Source organism: Oncorhynchus mykiss, chromosome 13, assembly GCF_057628025.1.
Source record: "Oncorhynchus mykiss isolate SJ-2025 chromosome 13, ASM5762802v1, whole genome shotgun sequence".
In the NCBI taxonomy this organism is placed as follows: Eukaryota; Metazoa; Chordata; class Actinopteri; order Salmoniformes; family Salmonidae; genus Oncorhynchus; species Oncorhynchus mykiss.
The window spans coordinates 30,837,095-30,858,487 of record NC_143034.1 but is presented as its reverse complement, the minus strand read 5'-3'; the positions used below and the strand labels follow the sequence as shown (position 1 = coordinate 30,858,487).

General features: G+C 43.6%; 1 protein-coding gene across 4 annotated transcripts in view; it reads left to right on the top strand.

Moving 5' to 3' along the window:
* Window positions 1-2,356: 2,356 nt before the first annotated feature.
* The window catches only part of LOC110485958 (E3 ubiquitin-protein ligase SMURF2), a 71,632-nt gene continuing 52,595 nt past the window's right edge, over window positions 2,357-21,393 (top strand). The window contains exon 1 of one of the 4 annotated variants that reach the window (XM_036940629.2): window positions 2,357-2,817. In XM_036940629.2, coding sequence (XP_036796524.2) covers window positions 2,766-2,817 — 52 coding nt within the window. In that variant the 5' untranslated portion in view covers window positions 2,357-2,765. The remainder of the gene's footprint in view (window positions 2,818-21,393) is intronic. The other 3 variants (XM_036940627.2, XM_036940628.2, XM_036940630.2) reach the window with 3 other exon arrangements.

The window sequence follows — 21,393 nt, the reverse complement described above, 5'->3', positions numbered from 1 at the left end:
CTTAAACTGATCAGTGTTATTTCCTGATAGTTGCTGGTTGAAAATACAATCTACACAGGACCTTCTAATCAGCAGGTTTTCATAGACGGGAGTTTCAGCTTTCCGTGGTGACATCACCATGCAGTAAATTGATTAACAGACCAATAACAAAGAGTTCCAAACCTCTGACAGCTAGTTTTCAGTTTTCCCCTCCCCACTCAGACCACTCCCAGACAGTCCTAGCAAAATTCTTGCTTGAGAATATATTTTTGCTAAAAAGCTAATTTTGTCAATTTGAATGGAAATCTATTAAAGTAAGGTACTTAATTGTTACCCAGAAATGTTTTGATATTGATATTAAAACATCTGCATCTGGCCTTTAAGCAATTAAAAAAAAAATATTTAAAGGGTCAATCTGAGATTCAAACTATAACAAAGTAAGCTTCCGGCCACTTTTTGGGGAAACAGCTGAGTGATGGGTCCTGAGAAATGCAAGCATGCTCAAATTCATATACTCTTCAAGAACCAATGGCTATGTGTTTGCAAAATTGTTACACATAAGAAACTAAATAATTAATGTAATCATCATGTTTGATTGAGCATTGGACAGAGCATAGGCCCGCACGTTTAACACGATAGAAAAGCTGGGTCAGCACACACACACACACACACACATACACACACACATCAAAGGATAACACAGTTTATGTATTCTTGGAACGTCACAGTCTGATTTGGAGGCACAGTTTACATCCCCAGTAAAGGCTTATTTCTCGTGCAATTTTGGGCACGAGGGCTCCCTGCGGGTTTATGACCTGACCTGCTGTCTTTGTGTGGGCCAAACTTGTCCTATGCTGTTCATTGAATGTGATATATTCTGTGATATGGCTTCTAGCTTGTCTCATGCACTTCTGAAAGCAGCCAGTAGATGGAGATAAACAATTTTGTGTCTAGGAAAAAAGTGCCAATGACATTTTACATTTTTGTATTTTTTTTTAACCTTTATCTCACTAGGCTAGTCAGTTAGGAACAAATTCTTATTTACAATGACGGCCAAACCCTAACCCAGACGACGCTGGACCAATTGTTCGCCGCCCTATGGGACTTCAAATCAAATCAAAGTGTATTTGTCACGTGGGTCGAATACAACAGGTGTAGTAGACCTTACAGTGAAATGCTTACTTACAGGCTCTAACCAATGGTGCAAAAAAGGTATTAGGTGAACAATAGGTAGGTAAAGAAATAAAATTACAGTAAAAAGACAGGCTATAAAAGTAGCGAGGCTACATACAGACACCGGTTATTCAGGTTGTTTGAGGTAGTATGTACATGTAGATATGGTTAAAGTGACTATGCATATAGGATAAACAGAGAGTAGCAGTAGTGTAAAAGAGGGGTTGGTGGTGGGTGGGACACAATGCAGATAGCCCGGGTAGCCAATGTGCCCGAGCACTGTTTGGTCTGCCCAATTGAGGTAGTATGTACATGAATGTATAGTAAAAGTGACTATGCATATTTTATAAACAGAGAGGAGCAGCAGCGTAAAAAGAGGGGTTGGGGGGGTTGGGGGCACACAATGCAAATAGTCCGGGTAGACATTTGATTACCTGTTCAGGAGTCTTAATGCTTGGGGGTAAAAACAGTTGAGAAGCCTATTTGTCCCAGACTTGGTACTCCGGTACGGCTTGCCTTCCTCTGACACCGCCTGGTGTAGAGGTCCTGGATGGGAGGCAGCTTAGCCCCAGTGATGTACTGGGCCGTACGCACTACCCTCTGTAGTGCCTTGCGGTCAGAGGCCGAGCAATTGCCGTACCAGGCAGGTACGTAAAATCAACCATTGTGATACAGCCTGGAATCGAACCAGGGTCTGTAGTGACGCCTCTAGACCACTGCACAACTCAGGGGCCCCAGACATGTAGACCAGAGGTTCTTTTTGGTTAATGTAGGCCTATCTCCAATCATATTATGTTCTGCCAGAAGTTTACTGTACCCGATTTAGAAACACTGATGCAGACCTCTACATATCAGCCCCCTTCACTTCTAATGAAGTGGTTCAAGGGAAACGGACAGAAAGTGGGGTACGTCCACAGTCCTGTGTCAAAAACGTCCAGACAATGCTATTATGAACACACAAGTGTAGGATCAGTTTACCCTCCGCTGGCTCCACAAAACCTATTCATAACCATGAGGACGGTGAAACTTAAAACCGATCTTAGATCAGCCTAGTGAGGCAGTCCAGTGACAGAGGCTGTGTTTGCCTACCATATTGATGAACACAACATAAAACAGTTAAACATGTCCAATAATTTCCCCTCATTTAAATAAACATTGTACATCAATTTAGTGCTTGTGTTTTAACCTTGTGAGTGATGTCACTAGAGGGGAGGGTCACTTTCCAAAATATTGAGACCAGCAAGACATCTCGGCTTGGAAATTTCAGCTTCCCCCACCACACACACACTTCTAGCACCCCCAGCGGGAGAGGAGCTCACCCTTGGTTTTTGAAGCAGCCTTGGACGTCATATAGCACCGTTTCTTTCGGGAGGAGATCCTGGTTTATTGGAAATTAGCTTTTTAATTTCGGTTATTTCAGAGTATGCGCTCGAGACGGCGGTGTAATAGCGTTAGAGCTGTGCTCATCCGGGCCACTGTGCCGTGACTCCATTCTTCTTCATTCACTGAAACTGCCATAGGAGCTAAATAGGGATTCATTTCTGTGAAATAGCTAGACACATGTATTATACATATTTTTGATAACCCCACGTCAAGCTGGAACACAAACGGGCATGTCTAATCAAGGAGTTAGGAGAAATGGCCCAGTGAAACTGCGGTTGACAGGTAAGAATGTAAAACACCCTCGCTGTCTCTAGCTTGTTAGCTAATGGCGCTATCAAGCTAACGTTGCTAGCTAGCTACAGTAGTGGGCTAGTTTTCTGCGTGAACGTGATGTTATATTTACAAACACTGGTCAAATGTCGTTAGCTACGCTTCGAATAAGCATACTGTTTTCTAACAAGTAATTTACCTGCCTAGTCAGTTAGCTAGTTAGCTGACATAGTCGTGATTAACGTTGATTTACCGTTAGCTAGCTAGCGAACTCTCCAATTAACAACATTTGGGGTCATCACAATGACTGCATTACTTAATTGTTACAACAGTTTTGTTTGCCCACCCATCGTCACTACTTGCATGTGTTGTCCTATAATCTGAATTACAGTACTACTAACATTATTATACATAGGTAACGTTAGTTGGACATTTTATTAATTCAAGAGCGATTTACATGATCATTTATGGTTAAGTGCCTTGCTCAAGGGCACATCGACATATTTTTCACATAATCAGCGCTGAGATTCGTACTAGCGACCTCTTGGTTACTGGCCCAACGCTCTTAACTGCTAGGCTACCTGCCGCCCGAGTGTGCAGAGACTGCCCATAGTAGCCAGAGCTCTGCAGACTGACACCATTACCAAATGTAGTATTGATTTAGACCAGCAACTTGTATGCCTGTTCCAAATAGTTTACTTTTGTAGCTAATATTTCCGTTCTTTACTGCACTAGTGTTTAAACATTTTCCATCAGTACTTTGATTTGTGTTGGTAATGAACTTTTCAGCACCCCTATATAGCCTCAGCTTGTAGTGCATTCCCCCCTGTTTTAAGACACTATTCCTAAGGAGCCAGCATGAGCCCCCTTAACTTTCTGTCCTATTTGGTCCTATTCGCGGTTTCTTTACAACCCAAACATTTGTATGTTTACTTGAGAACGCAGTGTTTTGACTGGGGAGAGGAGGCGATGGCATGCCCTGCGTTTCATGTGTCTCCATGATCAGATCAAATTCCTGACCCCTCTATCTACTAGGACCTGCCAAATTAAATATTTAATCTTGTAATGTACTAGCCGGAAAAGAGTGAACAAGAGTTCCTCGCGGTCCGGCAAGAGTTGTCTGGTTGTTTGGAATATTCCATTACTTTGAAAGTGTTTACCATACAGACCTAATTGTGTAATACCAAGGTAATCACTTGTTACTAACAAAGTAGCCTGTAATGTTACCTCTGTCCATACAAATGCTATCTTCATTATAGAAAAACAAGTGCTTAGTGTGACCTTTTTAAAAGGCTTTACATGTATATTTTGCCCAAGTCCTCTATGATGCAGTAAGCTAAGGCTATCCTTCAATAATGAGGCGTCATGCAATAATAATACAAAAAAAATCTTGATTAGTGCAATGAAGGCCTGGGTCTCTTTTTTTCCCCCATATGTGAAATGGTTTTAAATGGGCTGCTGCAGTGGTCTTCACTCGGAATCCCAGGAATGTGAAACGGAGAGGAAACGTGAGTCTCTCCAGATCATAGGAACATCCTCTGTCTCGTTCACGCCATGGAGGAGGGCAAGAACGCTTCAAACCACTGCTCCTTGCAAACTGAGGAACACCACCACACATTTTAATGCTACACATTTTTTGCGTGTGTGTCGTAGACGGGCCTCTCCACCCCGGTCTGTCTGCTCTGTGGTCTCACTGAATTCTCTCTTGTCATTTAGGGATAGGGGAAGGGATGGCTTGCAGACAGTAGAGCTCGATCAGTAGAGTTTGCTGGGTTACTCATAAGCGCTTATAGCTTCCTATTGTCTAATCGTAATGTAATCTTCAATAAACTTCTGCTACCAGCAGTCTGGGAGACGCCTGAAGGTATTCTCAGGCCATTTGTCTGTGCATTTGCCATTTAGAGGCCACATTCAAACTGTCAGTAGTTGCAGCTTTGCCTTGCAATTTATTTGCCATTTCCTCTCGTCTCAGATGCAATTTCGCTCAAGGAATAGCTAGAGCTAATCAAGGCCCTAGCGGTTAGGCCGCATTCCACAGACATCTAAGATCAGTGCTAGTCTGTGAGGGGAGACGCCGGGGTGTTTTTCTGCACTGTTTTCCACCAGCCACAGTCTTTGGCACCCGACTGCTGGTCACAGATCAGGATTGATGGATTGTTTAGTGTGACCCGGTCCTGTTGTTTGCTCACTGGGCTTTTTCCTTCACTCGCTGTCTGATGAAGTCACCTGCCGTTTTGAACGGAATGCCGTTGCCAAGCAGTAAATGGGGAACAGTCTGGCGCTAAGCAGCTACTCCCAACACTACCGGGAGGTGACAATTGCTGCTGTTCGCACCGCTAGCGAACAGCCTGCTGCTGTGAGCTAACTACTAAATGGCTAGCTATTCTAACTCCATTTGCTCCTTCGCCTCCAGTTGGCACCGTGAGCATATAGTACCAGCCTGGAATAATTGTTTCAGATCCTCTCTTATGCAGCATAGTCTGCAATCACACCGGGTGCATCTCAGCTGTCATAAGTGGCTTTTTTTCACAATCTAGGCCTCTTTTCCTCCTGCACCGATGTGACAAAAATTTACCAGTGAAAGCTATTAGCCTAGACTACTTAGTAGCCATCTAATATACAGTTGAAGTCAGAAGTTTACATACACCTTAACCAAATACATTTAAACTCAGTTTTTCACATTCCTGACATTTAATCCTAGTAAACATTCCCTGTCTTAGGTCAGTTAGGATCACCACTTTATTTTAAGAATGTGAAATGTCAGAATAATAGAGTGATTTATTTCAGCTTTTATTTCTTTCATCACAATCCCAGTGGGTCAGAAGTTTACATACACTCAATTTGTATTAGGAAGACCCATTTGCAACCAAGCTTTAACTTCCTGACTGATGTCTTGATGTTGCTTCAATATATCTACATAATTTTCCTTTTCTCACGCTGCCATCTATTTTGTGAAGTGCACCAGTCCCACCTGCAGCAAAGCACCCCCACAACATGATGCTGCCTCCCCCATGCTTCACGGTTGGGATGGTGTTCTTCGGCTTGCAAGCATCCCCCTTTTTCCTCCAAACATAACAATGGTCATTATGGCCAAACAGTTCTATTTTTGTTTCATCAGACCAGAGGACATTTCCCCAAAAAGTACGATCTTTGTCCCCATGTGCAGTTGCAAACCGAACTCTGGCTTTTCTATGGCGGTTTTGGAGCTGTGGCTTCTTCCTTGCTGAGCGGCCTATCAGGTTATGTCGATATAGGACTCGTTTTTACTGTGGTTATAGATACTTTTGTACCTGTTTCCTCCAGCATCTTCACAAGGTCCTTTGCCATTGTTCTGGGATTGATTTGCACTTTTCGCACCAAAGTACGTTCATCTCTAGGAGACAGAACGTGTCTCCTTCCTGAGCGGTATGGCGGCTACATGGTCCCGTGGTGTTTATCCTTGCGTATTATTGTTTGTACAGATGAACTTGGTACCTTCAGGCATTTGGAAATTGCTCCCAAGGATGAACCAGACTTGTGGAGGTCTACATTTCAAGCAAAGAGGCACTGAGTTTGAAGGTAGGCTTTGAAATACATCCACAGGTACACCTTCTATTGACTCAAATGATGTCAATTAGCCTATCAGAAGCTTCTAAAGCCATGACATTATTTTCTGGAATTTTCCAAGCTGTTTAAAGGCACAGTCAACTTGGTGTATGTAAACTTCTGACCAACTGGAATTGTCATACAGTGAATTCTAAGTGAAATAATCTGTCTGTTAACAATTGTTGGAAAAAATGACTTGTGTCATGCACAAAGTAGACGTCCTAACCGACTTGCCAAAACTATAGTTTGTTAACAAAAAATGTGTAAAGTGGATGAAAAACGAGTTTAATGACTCCAACCTAAGTGTTTGTAAACTTCCGACTTCATCTGTATTACATGAATCTATCCAATGAATAAAGGTCAGTGCAGACGAGGAAGCCACTTTAGACTGTTGAGTCTCTCTCTAGCATTTTGGGAAGTGGGCCTGGAGGAGCTGAGTAAGAGCGAGTGGGGAAGCCAGGAAGCTGGCGATTTTAAGATAAAGGCTCCGCCTCCGTCCTTCCTAGGCCGATCATTAGCCGGTGGGGGGAGAGAGCGAGAGAATGCGTTTTTGGAAAGTTAGCAGAGGCCACTGTCTCAGCATTCACTCAGTCAGCGGTCAGAAAATAAAGTTTGTGTGTCCTCAAAGGGAACACACACACTCTTCCACAGGATGTATCGTCAGCACCGAGCTAAATTGGGAGCCCTGTTGACTCCTGTCCCTAAGATGAAGGAAATGTATTTGATTGTGTTTTGTGAAGGGTAACCAAGGTACGCCAACATGACAATTTTGAATGGCATTGGGAGCTGGTTTTACTGCCCTCAGCGCTGTCCTGTCCCACCCTCCCTCCTAGCAGGATTAAGTTAATGCTGGGTTTCACAGTCTAGTAGGCTGGGCCAGATGTTTTGAATGAAAGCAGATTAGAGGCATTCGTTTGCTGTTAATCTAAATCGACACAGTGAGAAGAGGCCATTCCCGTGTGTAATTGTTGTCACTTGGTGTTGGCTAGTTGTATACCGCCGCGTGAAACCCATTCTCCCGGGTCAAACTAGATCCTTCGCGAAAGGCGAAGGCCGCTGCAAATACGTTTTAGCCTAGCAGCCATATTGATTAGCAAATTACATTTTTGTTGTTGTTGATTCGCAAAAACATTTTAAGATAAGGCAGTACAGCATCCGTCCAGACAGAGGCTTAATTTGGCCACGTGGCTCTCTCCGCCCACCCGGCTCTGCAGAGCAGTATGACCCATTTTAAGGCGCAATCAATAGGCGTTTGTCAGAAATCCATTGCAGCAATCTCCTCTAAGTTTCTGTGTTGGAATGAAAATGCTTCAGTGTTGCCTTGCCTCTCCAGCTGAATATCAATGGGAGGAGAGTCGGATGAATTGGCTGTGTAACGGTTCACTACCTTGAAATGTGGGGTTTGATGCCTTTCTATAAGTCACAAGGGTCCTAGTACGTATTGTAAACCAGCCTACATGCTCCTTTCCATACTGCATACAGTTGGCTTTATTTTTCTGTCTCTCCTCTCTGTTCTTTTTCATGTTTCTTCTATGGGCTGTCACTCAGTTTTCTGTACGTCAGTACAACGTTCCCCCTATGACAACCCTTCTGTGTGAGAAGTGTCTACTGGCGGAGGGAGTGTGTGTGTCTGCTCAAAAATGTCACACTCATTGTAGGCTACTGAAGCAAAGCAGCCCATCTGGGATGGCCTGCGATGTCTGTCCTTTTCTGGTTTTTCCTACCCAAGTTTTTCCTCAGTCGAGGTTGTCTTTTCATGTTGCCTCTGTCTGCTTCATACATGCATTATGCTTCCATTCAAGCTACAAGAGACACAGAGGAATGGAGAATTGGTAAGGTTTAATAGAGAATGACCTGAAGGCTCCTGTCAAAAGCTCAGTCATCGTCAATCTTGACTGTTTCCTTAAGGTAATCATCAGATGACTCACTCACTATTATGCCTATATGATATTGTAGAGCATGTGTCCTCCTATCTGCAGTGATTGTCAACCCAGGATCTAGACTCAAGATTTCTAGGTCAGAGTGTAAAACATAAAACGTTAGGGGGGGAAACGAACTCAATATACTTTCAAATGACTAAAACCAAATCAAAACTGTGCAGAAATGATAATCAACCTATTTTCATACAGTGTCTTGACGGTCCAGCTCGCTAACGATCAGTAGACAGTAGACAGTAAGCATTGAAGATTCCCAAAACAATGCATAGAGGACAATTATTTAGCCGATTTTTGCCACCAAGGAAATATAACCACTTTTCAGTGCAACCCTCCTAAACTCGTTCAAGACCGACTGTGGCCCCCGAGGGGGAAAATGTGTTTGATGCCCCTGCTCTAGTTTATCAGTAACCCCAGGAATGTCAGTCAGAGTAGTAGTGTGGTGGAGACCAGAGCTAGTCTTTCTAACCTGTGAATGAATGGCCCTTGTGGGAGTGATATATAGTGAGCAGGTCTGTTTGAGTGTGTGGGCTCTGGCTATGGTCAGTTAGAAGTAACTTAGGAGGTCTTGTGTCATCTGCGTTGAATAGACCCGTCTGATCGGTGTTGTCTATAGCTGAATTGTGTAGTCTGTGTGCATGGCCCTTGTAATAGGCCATTTAGCAGACGCTGTTATCCAAGGTCGACTTAGTCATGCATGCATACATTTTTCATATGGGTGGTCCTGGGAATCAAACCCCTCTTCCCTGGCGTTACAAGCACCATGCTCTACCAACGGAGCTACAAAGGACCAAGAGCAGTTAGCGATGTGTGTTGGCAGTGGTCAGTAAGCGGCTGTGTAGGGAGTCCTGTGTCATCTGCATTAAAGTCTGAATAGTGCAGTGTAGTCTGTAGCCTTATAGTGTAGTCTGTGTGCAAGGCCCTTGTCTGAGCCAGAGCTTTTTTTCTCAGTGATCTGTCGATGGATGGAGAGAGAGAGGGCTTGTGTTGCGTCCAGGTGCTGCTATGCACATCCAGACTTCCTTGGCTCTGTTTAGTCTGCCCCGGCCACTCTCACACCACTCTAGACGACTGGGCTCCGACGCAGAGCTGCCCCAGGAGGCCCCCCACTCCACTCTTCACTCCAGATGACCTGGCTCCACGGCAGAGCTGCCCCCTCTTACATGGAAACCTTCATATCCTGTCTCTATCTGGCAGTATGCCTACGCTGGCTGTCTGCTTTATATACGTTGCTCTGTGTGCCAATGAGCTAAACAAAAAGAGCGAATGATAACCCAGAGCAAAAATAATGAAGATTTAATGGGTTGGTTATCTTCATTACTAGTTGTTGTACGTACAGTCATTGGCTTTATCGTGTCTGAATTGGCTGTTAAAGGGTCGCGTTACAGTTTTAGAAATCTGCGTTTTCAAAACAGACCTTCCAAAAATCTGTTTTAAACAGTTTCACGTGCATTTTTATATTGAAAGTCATGTGTTTTTTAAACTTTTTTTTGTGACAATTCGTCTGATGCTGAGAAGAAATTGCAATAAAAAGTATTTTATATCTCTATTTCCAAAATGCAGCAAGATACTTCTTATGTGTATTTATTTTTTGTGAATTCTGCATTAGCGCGAGCCCACTTGTGTGGTGGGGTTTAATGCATGCTGCCCGGCTGGCACTGGCAGTTAGGCTAATCTGTTGCGTGTGTTGGTTAGACATCTGTTCGAATTATGCGCTTCAGGGAATTCGCTTTTCAATAACAGATAAGTGGGTTTTGTCTGAAATCATTTACGACTTTGTAGATGTTAAAATTCCTTGAAGGTGCTCACGTTATTCGTAAGTCATCACGAGTCCTCAAGACAGTTCAACTTTAGTCTGCCTGTCTCTTAGCTGATGGAGTCTGACTGTTTTTATCTGCCTAATGGATTTGCAATCTACAGCTGTCTGGCTGGACCGTTTGGAAATTGGCACATCACTGGCAATTGGGCAGTTGATTGCTTTATTGCGAAACTATGTTTTCTGGATAGAAGATGACGAGTCTTGTTCAGTTAACCACTCTGGTTTGACATTTTTTCTGTGGGGAATTGAAAGGCTCTGAAGGAGCGTCAACGTGGTGTAGTCGTGTGTGTGTGTGTACACGTATACGTTTACCCACGGTTCACCTGGCCAGACAAGACAGGAAGGGAGGGAGGTTGGGTAGACTAAATGTATTTTTGTCATGTTGATACCACACACACAAAATACTTAGCTTTCTCTCAGAGCAAGCAGGTGTAGGTGGTTTAGACAGAGGTACATAGATTTAGGACCCTTTGAGGAAGCTGTTTCCTTTAGCAGTGGTTCTCCATTCAACTTCCTTTCGATTTTTCAGTTTAACAGATGAAGCGTTTCAGTCGTTTAAAAGGGAGTGATTGTCTAAACGTCTGCTGAATGTTTTGCCATGTCATTGGAAAATGTAGTCTAGCCTAATGTGGCTGTTTTTAAACCAAGGTTGTGTCTGAAATGGCAACCTATTTCCTACATAGTGCACTTCTTTTGACCATGGTCCCATAGGGCTCTGGGCAAAAATAGACCACTGGAAAGGCGATAGGGTGCCATTTGGGACGCATACCAGGCATCTGTAAAACTACCTGCACCTTCAACCTCTCTGGTGCTGAGTTTCTACTCATTTTGATGATTCATGCAAGTTCTGCACTGTGCACTCTTCGAATTATGGCTTAAGAATTCTGGCAGACACCGGACTTTGGTCTAGACAACAAGCAAATAATGTTATTGTTATTATAGCCCTGAATCCTAGGATTTAAGAATAACCCCCAGAAGTGGGGGATTGGTACGGTCTCACAAGGTCCTGTGTTTTTTTGTTGTTGATTCTGGCATGTCCCATATTGCGGGCGGGGAACGGAGCACCATGCTGTTTGTGGCTATCTCAGTTTCACTCTCTTGGTTTTCATGCTGCGAGGGAGCCCCGGTATGGTGTGTAAGATTATGGCTTGTGTTTCATTGATTCAGTTGTTTTCAGTTTACACGGACATACAGTGCATTCGGAAAGTATTCAGACCGCTTGACTTTTTCCACATTTTGTGCCTTATTCTGAAATGGAATAAAAAAATGTTTTCTCTCAATCTACACACAATACTATACTACAAAGCAAAAACCGTAAAAAAAAAAAAACTAAACATTTGTAAATGTTTTACAAATAAACTGAAATATCACATTTACATAAGTATTCAGACCCTTTACTTAGTACTTTGAAGCACCTTTGGCAACACATTCTTATTTTCAATGACGGCCTAAGAACGGTGGGTTAACTGCCTTGTTCAGGGGCAGAACGACAGATTTTCACCTTGTCAGCTCGGGGGTTTGAACTTGCAACCTTCCTAGTCCAACGCTCTAACCACTAGGCTACCCTGCCGCCCCATGGTTGATGATATTACTGGTTTATCTAGCGTGTCCTGCGTTGCATATAATCGATGCAACGCTGGGGGATGATTTAACAAAAGCGCAACCATAAACACCAGTGCCTTTCTTAAAGTCAATACATAGAAGTATATATTTTTAAACCTGTATATTTAGCTAAAATATATCCAGGTTAAGCAGGAAATATTAACCAGGTGAAATTGTGTCACTTGTCTTGCGTTCATTAAATGCAGAGTTAGGGTATGTGCAACAGTTTGGGCAGCCTGGCTCATTGCGAACTAATTTGCCAGAATTTTACGTAATTATGACATAACATTGAAGGTTGTGCAATGTAACAAGAATATTTAGACTTAGGGATGCCACCCGTTAGATAAAATACCGAACGGTTCCGCATTTCACTGAAAGAATAAACGTTTGGTTTTAGAAATGATAGTTTCCGGATTCTACCATATTAATGACCAAAGACTGGTATTTCTGTGTTTTATAACTAAGTCTATGATTTGATAGAGCAGTCTGACTGAGCGATGGTAGGCAGCAGCAGGCTCGTAAGCATTCATTCAAACAGCACTTTCGTGAGTTTTGCCAGCAGCTCTTCGCAATGACAGCGCTATTTATGACTTCAAGCCTATCAGCCTAATGGTTGGTGTAACCGGTGTGAAATGGCTAGCTAGTTAGCGGGGTGCGCGCTAATAGCGTTTCAAACGTCACTCGCTCTGAGACTTGGAGTAGTTATTCCCCTTGCACTGCAAGGGCCGTGGCTTTTGTGGAGCGATGGGTAACGCTGCTTCGAGTGTGGCTGTTGTCGATGTGTTACTGGTTCGAGCCCAGGTAGGAGCGAGGAGAGGGACGGAAGCTATACTGTTACACTGGCAATACTATAGTGCCTATAAGAACATCCAATAGTCAAAGGTATATGAAATACAAATGGTATAGAGAGAAATAGTCCTATAATTCCTATATTAACTACAACCTAAAACCTCTTACCTTGGAATATTGAAGTCTCACATTAAAAGGAACCACCAGCTTTCATATGTTCTAATGTTCTGAGCAAGGAACTCAAACTTTAGCTTTTTTACATGGCACATATTGCACTTTTACTTCTCTAAAACTTTGTTTTTGCATTATTTAAACCAAATTGAGCATGTTTCATTATTTATTTGAGGCTAAATGGATTTTTATTGATGTATTATATTAAGTTAAAATAAGTGTTCATTCAGTATTGTTGTAATTGTCATTATTCCAAATACATTTTTAAAAATCGGCCGATTTAATCGGTATTGGCCTTTTTTGGTCCTCCGATAATAGGTATCGGATCTCTCAGTACTGTGCTCTATTCCTTATCCCTCAATCCTGACTAGTCTCCTAGTCGCTGCCGCTGAACAACATCCCCACAGCATGATGCTGCCACCACCGTGCTTCACCGTAGGGATGGTGCAAGGTTTCTTCCAGACATGACACTTGGCATTCAGGCCAAAGAGTTCAATCTTGGTTTCATCATACCAGAGAATCTTGTTTCTCATGGTCTGAGAGTCGTTTAGATACTTTTTGTAAACTCCAAGCGGGCTGTCGTGGCTTTTACGGAGGAGTGGCTTCCTTCTGGCCATTCTACCATAAAGGCCTGATTACTGGAGAGCTGCAGAGATGGTTGTACTTTCTGGAAGATTCTCCATTTCCACAGAGGAACTCTGGAGCTCTGTCAGTGACCATCGGGTTCTTGGTCACCTCCTTGACCAAGGCCCTTCTCCCCCGATTTATCAGTTTGGCCAGCTGTAGGAAGAGTCTTAGTGGTTCCAAACATCCATTTAAGAATGATGGAGGCCACTGTTTTCTTGAGGACCTTCAATGCTGCAGAAATGTTTTGGTGCCCTTCCCCAAATCTGTACCTCGATTCAATCCTGTCTTGGAGCTCTAGGGACAATTCCTTCAACCTCATGGCTTGGTTTTTGCTCTGACATGCACTGTCAACTCTTGGACTTTATATAGACGTGTGTGCCTTTCCAAATCATGTCCAAACAATTACATTTACTACACAGGTGAACTCGAATCAAGTTGTAGAAACATCCCAAGGGTGATCAATGGAAACCGTATCGACCTGATCTAAGTTTTGAGTCTGATAGCAAAGTGTCTGAATACTTATTTACATAAGGTATTTCTGTTTTTTATTTTTAATACTTTAATTTGCAAACATTTCTAAACCTGTTTTTGCTTTATAGTGTGTAGGTTGAAGAATATTTTTTATTATATATATATATATATATATATATATATATATATATATATATATATATATATATATATATATATATATATATATATATATATATATATATATATATATATATATATATATATATATATATATATATATATATATATATATATATATATATATATATATATATACACACACACACACACACACACACACACACACACACACACACACACACACACACACACACACACAGTGCCTTGCGAAAGTATTCGGCCCCCTTGAACTTTGCGACCTTTTGCCACATTTCAGGCTTCAAACATAAAGATATAAAACTGTATTTTTTTGTGAAGAATCAACAACAAGTGGGACACAATCACGAAGTGGAACGACATTTATTGGATATTTCAAACTTTTTTAACAAATCAAAAACTGAAAAATTGGGCGTGCAAAATTATTCAGCCCCTTTAAGTTAATACTTTGTAGCGCCACCTTTTGATGCGATTACAGCTGTAAGTCACTTGGGGTATGTCTCTATCAGTTTTGCACATCGAGAGACTGAAATTTTTTCCCATTCCTCCTTGCAAAACAGCTCGAGCTCAGTGAGGTTGGATGGAGAGCATTTGTGAACAGCAGTTTTCAGTTCTTTCCACAGATTCTCGATTGGATTCAGGTCTGGACTTTGACTTGGCCATTCTAACACCTGGATATGTTTATTTTTGAACCATTCCATTGTAGATTTTGCTTTATGTTTTGGATCATTGTCTTGTTGGAAGACAAATCTCCGTCCCAGTCTCAGGTCTTTTGCAGACTCCATCAGGTTTTCTTCCAGAATGGTCCTGTATTTGGCTCCATCCATCTTCCCATCAATTTTAACCATCTTCCCTGTCCTTGCTGAAGAAAAGCAGGCCCAAACCATGATGCTGCCACCACCATGTTTGACAGTGGGGATGGTGTGTTCAGCTGTGTTGCTTTTACGCCAAACATAACGTTTTGCATTGTTGCCAAAAAGTTTCATCTGACCAGAGCACCTTCTTCCACATGTTTGGTGTGTCTCCCTGGTGGCTTGTGGCAAACTTTAAACGACACTTTTTATGGATATCTTTAAGAAATGGCTTTCTTCTTGCCACTCTTCCAGAAAGGCCAGATTTGTGCAATATACAACTGATTGTTGTCCTATGGACAGAGTCTCCCACCTCAGCTGTAGATCTCTGCAGTTCATCCAGAGTGATCATGGGCCTCTTGGCTGCATCTCTGATCAATCTTCTCCTTGTATGAGCTGAAAGTTTAGAGGGACGGCCAGGTCTTGGTAGATTTGCAGTGGTCTGATACTCCTTCCATTTCAATATTATCGCTTGCACAGTGCTCCTTGGGATGTTTAAAGCTTGGGAAATTTTTTTGTATCCAAATCCGGCTTTAAACTTCTTCACAACAGTATCTCGGACCTGCCTGGTGTGTTCCTTGTTCTTCATGATGCTCTCTGCGCTTTTGACGGACCTCTGAGACTATCACAGTGCAGGTGCATTTATACGGAGACTTGATTACACACAGGTGGATTGTATTTATCATCATTAGTCATTTAGGTCAACATTGGATCATTCAGAGATCCTCACTGAACTTCTGGAGAGAGTTTGCTGCACTGAAAGTAAAGGGGCTGAATAATTTTGCACGCCCAATTTTTCAGTTTTTGATTTGTTAAAAAAGTTTGAAATATCCAATAAATGTTGTTCCACTTCATGATTGTGTCCCACTTGTTGTTGATTCTTCACAAAAAAATAGTTTTATATCTTTATGTTTGAAGCCTGAAATGTGGCAAAAGGTCGCACAGTTCAAGGGGGCCGAATACTTTTGCAAGGCACTGTATATACATTTTAGAATAAGGCTGTAACGTAACAACATTTGGATAGAGTCAAGGGATGAAAACCTTCGGAATGCACTGTGTACTAAGTATAGAGCGGACGTGTTTGGTGTGGAACACTGCTCTGCAGAGAGAAGTCTGCTGTCGGCAAGTATTTGCACATGATTTAGCCCAAGATGGATGCTCTTGATATGATGATGATGCTCATCATGCTCATGATGATTTAAAGCATCATTTGAACCAAGGCTGGCCCATGAAGTCTCAAGGAAATGTAATGGTGCCTTGGTTTCAGTAATGCAGATATTCGGTTACAGAATATTGTCTCACAGTAGGTTTCTTATTCAAAGTCAAAAACGTTGGCCTAGATCCTTTGCCAGGCTCTTTCCAAGGCATCATTCAACTTCCTTAATCATGGTTGCCGTGGCTGGTTCTCAGGTCAACATTCTCACCATATTGAAACGGACTCCCCTATTCGTCCAACTGACAATAGCACCTGCTCACCTAACCAGAAGCAGTCCAATGTTCATTCTCCTTCAAGTAAGGTTTCATATGGCGAAGCCCAGGTTTGGCAAGCAGAAGAGCAACACAGCATGCATCAAGTTTGGTTGAAGTTTCTGGTGCTTCAGGGCCCACCAGCTACAACGCACTTTTTACAGTGCCTGATCACGGGTTGGTTAAATCCTCTCTTCGTCCAGGTCTGCGCAAAGGAGAGCAAGAGGGAGCTTTATCTGTTATTCAAATTACGACAGTGGAAGGAGTGCACACCTCATGACTTGCATAACAATATTATGGGTGGGAGAGGAGGCCGGGAGGAGAGTTTTAGAGAAAGTCCATCACTCGATATGCAAAATACATTCATCTTTCTAAAAGTGCATTCTTGGGTTTATGTCTTAGTGTAAGCTAGTATAATCTTTTTTAATATTCTATCTTGCTGTGCATTCGCCCAAATGTATCTCAATGCACGTGGTCACAATGTCAAGATGCAGCCAAGTCAGTTTGCAGGTGCTGATGCTGCTTCACTTTGAGCTATTTTTACCCTCTGACCTCAGTGCCCTGTAAGATGACAAGCGTTACTGTATCCTCTCTCTCGCTCTCTCTCGCCCCCTCCCCCCCTGTTTGCGATCGCTCGCCGGATCTGGCCCAGACAGCGTACAGACACTGCTGCCGGCGGCTTCTCTCTTCCTGTCTCAACCCCGTGCACCGCCGCCACCGCAACACAACAGATGCCTCGCCGCCGCGACCTAGCATGGCTTCTTAGACAGAACTGTTGACATAGCTGACGTCATGCTTGAAAAGGTGGAAGAGTTGTGGCCAACTTGCCAAGCGAATGTTCTGCTGCTTCTAAGAACTGCCGGTGACATGACATGAGAGATCGTCATTGATAACATCTTTGCATGAAGGTGTTGGAACAGGTTGGCTTCAGTTCAGCTTCAAATGTCACTCAACTTATCTGACTAGCCTTTTTGGGTATTCAAGCACAGAGAGGGGTTTTTGAGGATCTGTAGAGCCTATGTAGACTAGAGAGAGTGCATCGGCTGTCCTCTGTCAATTGACTTTCCCAGTCATTCTATGGCCCGGATGTTGGATGTAGCAGACAGGGCCTGACTCTGAGGAGGCGAGGTGGTCTCTAAACCCTTGAGGAAGTGGTGAAGATGACTGTCGAACACTCACTGTTTTTGTTTGGCGGTTGTGTCTCACTGTCCATCAAATAAAATGTATTTGTCACATGCGCCGAATACAACAGGTGTAGGTAGACCTTACAGTGAAATGCTTACCACCACACCACTGAGTGTCTTTTATGCCACTCAGCAGCATGTCTAGCTACTGTACTTTTCCCCCTCTCTTCCCTTTTCCTCTCCTGCTCCAATGACATCCCTCTTATTTTTCTTCCTTTCACCATGTAGTGCTGTACTTCTGTGGGGTCTTTTCTTGTTGTTGTCCGTTGTACCTTTTCTATGCCTGGCTTTCTTTTCTCCCCATAAGTCAATATCAGGGGGTCCCCTTTATCATCTTCAATGTTGTCATTCTAGATAGCATTTAAGCTACTGTCACTCGGTTAGACTAGGTGGGCTCCATTAGTCTAGCTCAGCATGCAGTATCGTTCCTTCAGTGGAGAGCACAGCATGCTAATGCATGGCACCGATAGACCTTACGTGGAAAGTGATGAGTACAAGACAGAAGCATAGACGATGTACGTGAAACATGAACACACTGTTTGAAATGGAGTGTCCGTTTCTCTTCCTGTCTCAGATTCAAGCTCTCATGACCACAACAGCCCTGGGCTCCTGTGAAAGTCTGCCAAACTTAGCCCAATATTTATGTGTACACGGAGACTGTCAGGAACTGCAGCCTGAGTAACCTTTCTCGCTCTCTCTCTGTCTCTGTCTCTCTCTAGGGGAATTACACAGACTGCTGGAGAACATGACAGTCTGTGCTGTCTTCATGTCTCTTGCTCTCTCTGTCCCTCGCTCGCTCTGTGTGTGTGTGGCTTGCTCTGTTTGTCTCGTTCGCTCCGTCTGGCTCGCTCGCTTTCTTCTCACGGTTTCTCCACCCATCTTAACGTTGATGATGATGACGGATGTCAGACGGGAGTGGGCTCTCATCCGTACTAGAAGTGCAAAGTGCTGTAACACCCTCCCACCAGTTCCACTGCCATATTGTCAAGGGAGGGGGGGGGTATGCATCATGTGAGCTGGTGGCGAGAATCTGTTCCCCTCCGTAGTGTGCCAATCTGCCAGAGCATCCGTCCATGCAGCCCAAAACCCCCACACGTTATCATTAGTGTGAATGACGAGCTAGATGTGATGTCCCAGTGCACTTCTTCCTCTCACGGCTCCTGCGCCCCCATTCTAACTTCTCGTCTCAGCTCAATCTGCTATAGAGAGAGACTTGATATGTGTCCCTAAAATTCCCCGGAAGCCATATAACTAATTCTCGTCTTGCACTCTCGCGGCTCACCCGTACCCCTCATCTTGTCTCAGCTCAATCTACTATATAGGCTTACTTGATACAGTATGTGTCCACAGATTTCTCCCCAGCCACATTTTCACAAATGTATTTATTAACACACTAAGTCCCCTTAACAGAGTTCCCTCTTCAGCGGTCTCCCTCAAACCCCATAGTGGCTCATCCCTGGCGTAGGGGTTTTGAATTGAAACACTGGCACATCCATTTCCCAGAGCTACTCCTCCTCTTCTTTCTTCCTCTTCCCACGTTCCCGGGGCAGATCCGCAGCGCCAGATGGGAAATGATTCATCGTCTCTGTATGGGTCGCTGTGTGTGCAAGTGCATTTGCGTATGGGCCTGTGTGTGTGCACGCCTGGGGGTTGATGAAAAGTTAGACTGTTTGGTTTGGAACGGCCCAAACGAGATGTAATGTATGTAAGCCAACATGTAATGTGACCAACGCTATTCCCAAACCTCCCTCTTTTCCTCCCCAGCCGCTCCTGCTTTAGGGGTTATGTTGATATCATGGGAACAATGGGAAGTCAAGTGTATCCGTACAGGGAGAACTATGGTGTCTGTACGTACAACACGTATGGGGCTCTTACAGACTGCAAACGTGCACAGTAGGACAGACACCGACACGCACACACATCCACTCTCTTCCTGTCCAGTCCCAGCCTCTGACACCGTTCCAGGTCAAGGAAGAATAGAAGGGTTGGTCAAACCCTGAGTCATGTATCTCTGAGGCTCTCCCTCCCACAGCTTCAGCCGGGCAGAGCCTCAACCAGAGAGGCCCCTGCAGGAAATGACTGTCATTGGTCACAGGTAGAGCAGCATTCCAAAGAGCGTCATATCCTATTAGTTTTTATACAAAACCACAAAGCGCTCTGGCACGTGATTGATACATTTTCTGGTTAGTCTAGATGAACCGTATCATTGAACAGCCGAAGCATGAAACCTTAATTTGGAAAGTACAAATGATGGAGCTCTAATTTAGCGTCTCTTTTACCTGATAACAACCATCAGCTAGCATACTTCTCCTACTGCGCGTATTCTGTAATACTCTGTATTTACACTAGCCTAGCTCCCTCTTGCTCACTCAACTCCCTCTCTCCCAATGGACAAACCCTCCCTCCCGCTGTCCTCCCCTGTTTGTCAGGCAGCGTGCCAGCTTGTGAGCGGCGGCGCTGCTCTGCGTTCCACTCCAGATTCCAGATTAGCGTCTGGGTGCTGATGAGGGGCGTGTCAGCTGGAGCAGCTCTGGAGCAGGGAGCCATGGTTGAGGCGGGGCTATTTTAACGGATGACATAATTGGCATCCTGAGCATTCGTAGAGCTGGGAGGCTCTACGAGGGAGTAATGGCTGGCCAAATGAAGTGTGCTGTAGATTAGAACTCTTGTTTGATGTCCTCCGCTTCAGTTTGTATGTGTGTAGACGGCCCGGGTCGTTCTAGTTTCTGTGTCATTTTACTACCCTAAACTTCATACGTGCATGCCTGTATGTCTAGGAGTGCGGTGTGATTGGGTAGGTTTCCACTGAAAGCCGACAGGCCAGGGAGGGAGCCGTGGTGGAGGGGAAGAGGAAGTCTTTTGTTTGTACTGGAACAATGCTGTGAATGAGACAGTATGGGGCTGAAACAGGAGTCCAAACAGGACAGAGGTGACTGATGGGCGTCTACAGGCCCTGCCTGTCGGTAATGAGGTTTGCAACGTGGGTGGTGTGTTGGGGGAAGAGTCTTGTTCGAAAGCATGGCTTGGGTCATAACACAGATCCCATTGCAGGGAGGTGGGTGAGGTGCGTCTCTCTCTCGGCAGCTGCATACATACACTCCTTTTGACTTATGACCTAAACTAGCTGGGAATCTATCCATTGACTCTTTTCTCCCTTGTTTTCACACACCCCCGCTTCCTCAAAAGCAGCCCGTCCTTCCCCCTTCTCAGTAGTTTTCCATCCCAGCCCACTTTGACCAGTGTGAAAGACTATGACAGTGTCACCAAAGCTCTCCAGACTAGATGTCTAGAACATTCAGCTTATCCTATCCCAATCCATTGGAGGTCAATAGCTGAACTAACGCTGGATCAGTGTTCTGCTGTCTCATTAGGCTAACATACAGTTGAGTTGACAGGGTAATGTCTGACTGTATAGATGGCTGTAAAGATTTCACATACAGTGCCTTCAGAAAGTATTCATACACCTTGACTTATTCCACGTTATGTTGTTATAGTCTGAATTTATTAAATCTGCACACAATACCTCATAATTACAAAATGAAAACATGTTTTTAGAAATGTGTGCAAATTATTGAAAAATAAATTCAGAAATATTTAATTTACATAAGTATTCACAACCCTGATTCAGTACTTTGCCGAAGCGCTTTTGCCATCGATTACAGCTGTGAGTCTTTCTGGGTAAGTCTCTAAGAGCTGTGCAACATTTACCCATTTTTCTATTCAGAATTCTTCAAGCTCTGTAAAAAAATGTTTTTCATCATTGCTAGTGCCATAGACTTTCAAGTAGATTTAAGTCAAAACTGTCACTTGGTCAATCAGGAACATTCGCTGTCCACTTGGTAAGCAACTCCAGTGTAGATTTGGCCTTGTGTTGTAGGATATTGTTCTGCTGAAAGGTGCATTCATCCAAGTGTCTGGTGGAAAGCAGA